The 9,379-nt window shown below is 31.0% G+C and overlaps 1 protein-coding gene across 1 annotated transcript; it reads left to right on the forward strand.

Annotated features, from left to right (window-relative positions):
• Positions 1–1,593: 1,593 nt before the first annotated feature.
• Positions 1,594–4,252, forward strand: LOC125210453 (probable NAD(P)H dehydrogenase (quinone) FQR1-like 1). Its single transcript, XM_048110007.1, has 4 exons — positions 1,594–1,749; positions 2,999–3,092; positions 3,399–3,661; positions 3,838–4,252. The coding sequence occupies exons 1-4, from the start codon at positions 1,727–1,729 to the stop codon at positions 4,070–4,072; spliced, it is 615 nt and encodes a 204-aa protein (XP_047965964.1). The 5' UTR covers positions 1,594–1,726; the 3' UTR covers positions 4,073–4,252.
• Positions 4,253–9,379: the final 5,127 nt, after the last annotated feature.

Genomic DNA, 9,379 nt, shown 5'->3' on the forward strand with positions numbered 1-9,379 from the left:
TACTACTTCCTCTGTCCTATTAAAAATGCAACGTTTTCCTTTTTGGGTTGTCCCACTAAAAATGAAATGTTTCCTAAAATGGAAATATGACTCTCTCTACTTTTCCCTCTCTCTTACTTTACTTTCTCTTCATTAACTCACAAAACAACACCTGCATAAAATCTTCAGCCGGAAACCAAATGTTTCATATTTATTGGGACGGAGGGAGTATTTCCTTTGTTCCACTCAAAATGATACACTTTCCTTTTTTATTTGTTACGAATAAGATGACACATTTCTATTTTTTGAAACAATAAAGAAATTTTCTCTCTCTAATTAAGATACCCAATCATTTTTTCTCTCTAATTGATTTCAACACTCTCCCTATTTAATATTTACATTTATATTTTCTCTCTTCAATTAAACAAATTACTCGTGTCAATTAAGAAATGTGTCATTTTAGCTGAGATGGATGAAATATAAGAGATCGACATTTAAATATTACTCCCTCCGTCCCGCTTTAGCAGTCCCATTGATTTTTCTGTCTTCTTTTTGTAAAAATGATAAAAAATAGTTAAAGAGGTGAAATGGTAAATTAAGAGAAAGAATAATATAGAGAAGAGTCTTATCTACATTATTGTGTCTCTTACTTTACCATTTCTCCACTTTAACTATTTTTTATTATTTTTACAAAAAGATGACAGAAAAGTTAATGGGACTGCTAAAGCGGGACGGAAGGAGTATAAACAAATTTGCAAGCAATAAAATAAGAGAGAGATAAAAAAGAAAACAAAAAGTAATTATAATATTATTAGTGGAGAATACATGCCGCTTTATAGAGGAAGAAGTTACCAAAAATAGAACGAGATAATTTTATGGAGCAACCAAAATGGAAAATATCCTTATTTTTATGGGACGGATGAATTATTAATTTTATCATATTATTGTGGTAAAAAAAATAGACTTATTATAACTATTTTGACTTTTCGTGTCGTATCCCTTGAGTGATTTTCTAGTTTTCCGCATATACCAACTAAGTTGAGTCATTTTATTTTTAAAAAAAATAAAATAAAATACCTAATTACTCTTATGTTATCATACACTTATTTTATTTTTATTTTTTTTTTATTTTTCCTACTTTACTCTCCTCTCCTACTCTTCAATACAATTTATTAATTTCATGCTCAAACATTTAAACTGTTTACACGAGTGATTTAAAATTTTGAACTTATTACATGAATTAAAACTATTCGACTCTATGAATCCGCAATAAATCAAGCCAGCATGAAGATGAGCGTGACAACAACCCATCATCATCCAAGTCCACAGGCTTCAACATTAATCCATTCCCACCACAAAATAAAAAAGAAAAAGGTGGAGTATAAAAAAATTTAAACACTAAATTAACGCATCAATCCCACTTCCGACGACACGTGTCATATCGAACACGATTAATTGATCTTAATAAATTGAATCTAAAATGATTATGATTATTTCGTCCACCTTAAGAATTTAGACTTTTCCAGATAAATCCATTCTATACCATTCGTTATAATTTTTATAATATTAAATTAAGATTTAAATAATTCTTTGACATTTATTAAATAATTTTTATTATGATTGCTAACTAATTTTTGTTTCGGCACTTAAATTGGGCGACAAATTTGAAAGCTCACATTCTCATTTTGTCGAACACTTAGTCGTCCATTTTCTTGGCAGAGGAAAAGCTCGAGAGTTTGCATCATCAATGGCGACCAAAGTTTACATTGTGTGAGTTCCGTTTTAAAGTGGCGATAATTTCATACTTGTATCTAATTCTGTTTTTCGTTTTCTGTTGAGCATAATTGTAATTCCGCTGTAGGTTTTGTTTTTTTTTTTTTTAACCATTTCAATAACTTGGGTCGTTTTTTTTTCTGTTTGAATTTCGAGATAGTACGCTTTAATTTTTGGTGATCATTCTTGATTCGTGTTTCTTGATTTTGCAAGACTTGTAATTTTAGGAATGATCAGTCTGTAAAACTATGTATTAGCTTCGATTTAGTCTGCAAGTCGTTCAAAATAGTTCGTTTTGCCTAAGGGGGTTTTAATTGGAGTGATAAACCATGGGATTCAGTAAAGAGAAGGATGGTCAAACAAGTCTAAAGTAATTGATCCATCGAAGTTAGTGGTAGATTAGCTTGGATTGTTCTGAATAGTTTCATGTTTGCGAGTTAATTATTGCTTAATTTGATGACTTTTCTTCTGTTCATTAAACTTGGTGAAAGCCTGAAAATGCACATCTACTTGAGAAAATTATGTGTAGACAACTCTAAATTTTGAAGAATATGTTGTAATCTCCTCAGAACTTTGAAAAAAATCTAATTGGTGTGGAATATCATCTGTGTAAATCTGAACAACTTAGTCCTTTTTCCGAAGTATTTTTGTTATTAGTAAAGATGTTAAAATTGACATTGTTTCAGTGTAAGTTGATCTATGCTTGAACAAGCATCAGTTGTTGTTGCATATATTCTAGTATTTCATTATTATTTATCATTGCAAGAGTGAGGTGAGAATCAGTGGTGATATATTACAGCCCGAAATATACACCCATCATTGTCCCTGACTTGAAATAAGAACTTGTCATTTGCTTCGATCCAATGGAGTATTCTTTTGTTATGGATTCAAGTTCCATAAAGCTATGTAGTATTTTTGAAATATTGAATACTTGAACTAACGTATATTAGTAGAAATTCTCATGATTCTGGTGTACATCTATTGTTACTCAGAAAATCTTGAAGGTGCTTCTTTATTATGATGCATGACATTGATGATATTCCTTTCATCTATTACCGGACTGTGCGGTTTGCAAGATTATATCTCATGATTAAATATGTATTATGTTTGGTTCATGAGATTGAGTCTCAAATCATACGATAATTAGTCATAGCCACCCCCTCCAACTAAAATAATCCCAAATTTAATCCTAGATGGATAGTCATAAGATAATGAGTCATGCTAACCGAACGACACCTACCTACAGGTACTATTCTATGTATGGACATGTGGAGAAACTCGCTGAAGAGATAAAGAAAGGAGCTGCGTCTGTTGAAGGAGTAGAAGCCCAGTTATGGCAGGTAACAGCTCTCTTTCCGCATTCTCTGCAAGCTGTGAGCACTTGTCACATTGATGATAAAATTTGATTTGTGTTACTATACTTTTCTAAATATGAAGTGGTTTATCATGAATAAAAATCTGTATGGCCAGAAGGCCACAATTGTTGGCAAGTTGTGGATCTAATTTTGCAGAGTAAACTTGGATATCACCAATTCTTCCCTTCCTTGTGTTGAATATGAATAGGCCCGTGGTATTGTTTGATTAGAAATTATTTGCGTAGCTACTTATATTGAAAGAATTTAACATTGAGTGCAACTATGCTATAGGTTCCTGAAACACTATCTGATGATGTTCTGACAAAAATGAGCGTGCCTCCAAAAAGTGATGTGCCTATTATCACGCCTAATCAGCTCTCTGAGGCTGATGGCTTCATATTCGGCTTCCCTACAAGGTTTGGCATGATGGCTGCACAATTCAAAGCATTTTTTGATGCTACTGGAGGCCTATGGAGAACACAACAGCTCGCTGGCAAGCCTGCTGGGATCTTCTACAGCACTGGTTCTCAAGGTGGTGGCCAGGAGACTACAGCGTATGTCCTCCCACAATCACATTTTAACCTTACGAGATTTCACGTTTTATCTGTATCTCCAACAGCTCATGATCAACAAACTCTGTTATGAATTTTTACTCGTAAGAGAGGTAACTCATATATAGCCGTGTTTTGCTAGAGAAATTACTGACAGTTTATTATTTGATGCATTACAGATTGACTGCTATCACTCAGCTTGTTCACCATGGCATGATCTTTGTGCCGATCGGGTATACGTTTGGAGCTGGCATGTTCGAAATGGAGAAGGTCAAAGGTGGAAGCCCCTATGGAGCTGGGACTTATGCCGGTGATGGTTCAAGAAGCCCGTCCGAGCTTGAATTGCAGCAGGCTTTTCATCAAGGGAAATACATTGCCACAATTGCCATGAAACTGAAGGGAGGAGCTGCCTAATCTCTATTCCAGATCATATATTTTCTTATTTTTCCAAGATTCTATTATTTCCTGAGATGTCACTGTATTTCTTGCTCTGCCACTCTTGTGCTACTTAATACAATATCTGTCCCAGTGTCATAACTTTGCCTACCTTAAATTTGAAGTGGCATTTATATGTTAAAAGTACTGTTTCTGAAATTATGTTATCCAGTCATGCATATGGTTGTTTGGTGTACCTTTTTCCTAGCTGCAATTGTGAACGAAAAACTTAATCTCTCCGTTCTAAGAAAGTTTTTTTGGGTGACACGAATGTTATTTTATGCATTAAGTGGAGAAAGAAATAAATATTAAAATGTTTTTAATTTTAGTAATGGACATATCGGTTGGAAAAAAAATTGGGTTTATTTCGCTGGGATGGAGGGATTATTTACATATTTGAGAAATCTAAACTTTCAATCGTCATCTTACGAAAGCATGAGGTCATCTATTTTATGTAATGTTTTAAATCTTGTTATTGTTTTGGAATAATTTTGTCATCTTAGAAAATTGAACCATACTATTTGAATAAAGAGAAACACTTTCTACATTAAAGATCATTTTATGATTTTAAGACATCTACTCTCGTTGTTTCATAGTAGTGGTGACATTTTTTTCGAACACGATGATTAAGGAAAAGGTATGTAATGTAATTAAAAAGATAATAAAATATGAGAAAGAAAAAAGTAAAATATAGTAAGAGAGAAGGAAAATAAGATTAAAAAAATATGTTATTTTTACTAAAAAAAGAAAAATTCTACTACTACGGAGCGCTCAAAATAGAAAAACTACTCTATGAAATGCATAAAATGGAAAAATGACTCTACTACTATGGAACGGATGGAGTACTATTTAAAGATTCCTTTACTTTTATCCATTTTTGTCTTTTAATATGCGAATTTTTTATTTTATCTAAAAATAAATCCATATTTTACTAATTTTTTATTTAAACCATTTTTTAAAACTCGTACCGGGTAAGAATACTGTTGGTTTCTGGATTACAAGATAAACACTATCCGAACGTAATACAACCCAAAAGAAGGAATAAAGAAAAGTAAACTGAAACGAAATTACAATGAAGAATTCAAAATAATAAACTGTATAGTGTAAGCCGAGTCGAGGAGTCCTCTTTCCGCAGATGAGATACGCCTTGGTAGGGCTCTTGGATTGGCGTGACGTCCCCAAAGATAAAACGACTTTCGTCTCTGATGAAACAACACCGCTATCAGCAGAGCTCCGACGAACTACATAGATGCGAGGACAGAGTTTCGACAAAAGAACAATGCACAAAAGAGAGAGGAAGCTTATGAATGCACAGAATGCTTTGAGTGGAGAGATTTCAAGTGTATCTTGTAATGACTTGGCGTAGAATATGCAAGAGTATGCATCACTATTTATAGGCCATGTGGAGGATATGAAGTCAAATATGTCATTAAGGCTAATTTGTAATGGTCGGCGGTTACAAACGTTACAAACGTCAATCATGGAGCAGGAACCTGGACGGATGTACCTAGACACCTCTCACATAGTTGTTCATTACAGAAATGTATCTGGATGGCCCGATCAATGTGCCCGCATTCTAAGAAGCTTTCTTCGTATGCTCAATTGTCACATTGTTTTGTCTATGTGTCCAAAATGAGATTAATTATTAATTAATTACATATCTCCGTATATCATGACATACTTTAAAATATTATTTCCCACTCACCGGAAATTGGTTTAGAGAAAGTGAATAAATCATCTACTCAGAGCGTAAATCGATTATAAATTATTTAATTATTTTAAAATTAAATAATCCGTCACTTGTAAGATCCAGTTAAATTGCGTTGACCGGACTACTATTCCAACAAATAGCTCTTTCCACTTGGGACTGATAGAGTGTATATAATTGAAGCAAAATACATTTGGCTGACAGATGACTGAGTCTGGTGGTAATGTTAACAACTCTCTTTTTCAGCCACAGTTGTCGAATTTGCACATATTCCTGATTGAACACCTCCATTTCTTAAACCTACTAAAATACCAAAATATCTGCGACTATTATATTATCGAATTAATTAATTCCAGCAACGATAATATATTCATTGCTGCCGTATGAATGATAAGTTTATCTAAAGAAACTTCACACTTATTGGTGCTAACTAGTAAAGTATTTTTAAATAATCTGTAAATTTTATATTTCATATATCATTATTATCTGGCTAATTAGGATATATTGCCATATTGGAGTAGTAATGGAATAGCTATTACATAAACTTTTAACTAGTGCTTCTATCCAATTAATTATAGTCAATTCATTAAGATGGCAAGTAACAGGAGATACTTATTACATGACATAAAGAAAAAGAATTTATGCTTGTTTTGGATAAACTTTTGTGGAGAAGGAACAGCACAAATAAGGTTATAGTATCTTCACGACACTAGAAATCTTTTTAGTTTGTAAAACATATCTACCACATATCATATATACTGCAAATCTAGCAATAAAAGTAATTAATTATTTAATTTAATTATTTCATAAAAAGATTAATTGCGTCAGGAGATGATGCTGTAGCGTGAGGGTAATCATGAATAATAATATTATTCAATAATGTGGCGAGGATTTGTGATTTCTTTTTGTATTGGTTTATGCTTCTAAGCAAAGCAATTATGTCTAGATGATCTTTAAACAAATATAATACCAGGTACTTGAATGAGGGCTATGTGCAGGTATCATTGCATCTACTCTATGTATATATTGCTAGTAATACACCCCCTTTTGTCCCATAAAGTTTGAATTTACGATTTGGGTATGAGTTTTAAAAATATTTACTCCCTCTGTCAACTAATATAAGACCAAGTTTAATCAGATACAAATTTTAAGAAATATAGTAAAAAATAAATTAAAATGTTAGTGGAGACTCTTGCTTTTATATATTACTTAGTTTATAGTGATTAAAATTAGTGGAATGTGAGGTCCATTACCAAAAATAGTAAAAAATAAATAAGATATACATTGATGTACATATGAAAATAATAAAATAGGACTTGGTAGATCCAAGAAGTAATTGTATTTGTAGTATGAGTGGAGAAATAATCTCATTTTTACCCTTTTCTACATTGTGAGTTGATATTTCTAAGTTCCAAGATAGTTAATGTGTTTCTTTAATTTGACACAAGTTTTAAAAAATTGATATATAAATGTTAAAATGATGAGATTAATGTAGGAGGAAAAAAATTAAAATACAAGAGATAAAGTAAAAGAAAAAATAATCTTTTTGCTAAAAAAAAATGACTCAATTACTTTTTTTTAATTGTTCGAAACAATATTATTCAACTAGTAGTTTGAAACGGAAGGAGTATTAATTTGTAAAGTTATTGTAAATTAACTGTGTTAACAATTTGTGAGAACTGAGAAGCAGTGGAAAAAAGTAGTAGTACTATTTTTGTGAGATAGACAACGAAAGAAAATTATTTTGATATTTTATGGAATGAAATGAAAGTAATTAATGCCTTTGTGTTAGTGAGTTTTGTTATAGCCGGAAATGAAATAAAGAAGAAAAAGAAATATAAATTGATCATATGAAAACCCTTTCCAGTGTTGTTTTGTTAACATTTCTCCCTTGAAGGAGTATGTAAAATTGAAAAAAACCAAAGAATTTGTAATGATTAAAGGTAAAATGGAAACTTTTGTATCATGAACTCATGATTCTACAGAATTCTGAAACGGAACTCGCAGAAAATAAAAAATATTTTTAAATAAAATACTTATGGGCTAACCATATTAGGTTGTTAAATGGTAACCAAAAATGTATCACAAGGCATATGTGATGAATGAATGATGCTGCCGCCATTCAATTAAATGGGGTATGAATAAACATATGTTTTACTTGACTTGCACACTAATTTGTATCAATCAAATTAGTGGGAAGTACTGTACATTAGTACGAAAAAAAATATTATCCACAATATATATTATGTTATAATGACATTTTACTTCTGCAGTCGTCTAGATAATATTTTTAATTCTTAATTTTCTTATTTATTTTTTAAAAAGTTAAAGTTTAACTTAATTTTCTTATTTATTTTTTAAAAAAATTAAAGTTTAAAATAGATTCTTTGTATTTGCTAGAATATTTTTTTATCCAACAAATTAAATGTAATAGTTTTTGTTCCTAAATACTCCATATGTTTAGATCCCTATTTATAGGTCCCGTAAAAAATTGATGGTTAACAATGACAAGATTAAAATTAAAATGATAAAAAGTTAAGAAATATATACTTGATTTAGAAAAATCATAAATATTAAAGAAAAAAAATATCTAAATGGACATTTTTTGTTCTTTTAATTTTGAATTTAAATGCAACTGATTTACTAAACTGATTTACTAATTAAAATGTTAATGTTGACAGTTAACTTTTCGATAGAATCATTAAATATGAATCAAAATATATTACTCTCATCCTACTACAATAATTATTACTCTTATTGTGGGCATGAGTTTTATGAAATGTGAAGAAAAGTTGGTTGGACAAATTAGTGGAATGTGAGACCCACATTTTCATATTAGTTTTATAATAAAATATGAGTGAGATGAGTTAGTGGAATGTGAGACTTACTTACCATTTATGGTAAAAATGAAGTGTGATATTTAATTATTGTGGGACGGACCGAAATAGAAAAGAGTGACAATTATTATGTGACGGAGGGAGTATTTTGTAGGTAAATATGGAGGACTAAATTTAAATTCTACTTTTTAAAGTATAAGTTTCCCATGATCGTTTTGAAGATGTGCTAAACTTATCTTTTTTCTTGATCTAGATATACTAAAATTATTAGTTACTTTTTTTGGTGAGCGAAAAAGATATACAAGGAAATATAATTAATAAACAATTTACACAGTACATTAACTGCACTCTTTTTTAAAAATTTAGAGGTGGCACCAAAAAAAACTCAAACCCGAGAACTTTGACCTCAAGCATTAACCTTTCTACCCTTTGCCAACTTACACACAAATACACCCTCTTTACTCCTTGCTATATTTGATAAGCGATGAATTAAAATGGAATCACTAGTTTATTGCTGATAAATCATAAACCTTAAGCTTATAGTATGATATAATATCATATCATTAGCAGATGTATATTAGGTAATATCATAATTTTAAAACAGGAGGTGGATATGCAGCCTCCACCTTCCAATGAAAGTAGGTGAAGGTGACCATTGGATAAAAACCACAAAGCTATGGAGTGATAGCCTACTCAAACATGCCCATTCTAATTGAAAAAATAATTTATAAAAATTATAAT

This window comes from Salvia hispanica, chromosome 3 (assembly GCF_023119035.1).
Source record: "Salvia hispanica cultivar TCC Black 2014 chromosome 3, UniMelb_Shisp_WGS_1.0, whole genome shotgun sequence".
NCBI classification, from domain to species: Eukaryota; Viridiplantae; Streptophyta; class Magnoliopsida; order Lamiales; family Lamiaceae; genus Salvia; species Salvia hispanica.

Coding starts and splice junctions, on each gene's coding strand:
- LOC125210453 (XM_048110007.1), top strand. CDS start 1,727: ATGGCGACCAAAGTTTACATTGT. Junction 1,750..2,998: donor GCGACCAAAGTTTACATTGT/GTGAGTTCCGTT, acceptor ACCTACCTACAG/GTACTATTCTATGTATGGAC. Junction 3,093..3,398: donor TAGAAGCCCAGTTATGGCAG/GTAACAGCTCTC, acceptor ACTATGCTATAG/GTTCCTGAAACACTATCTGA.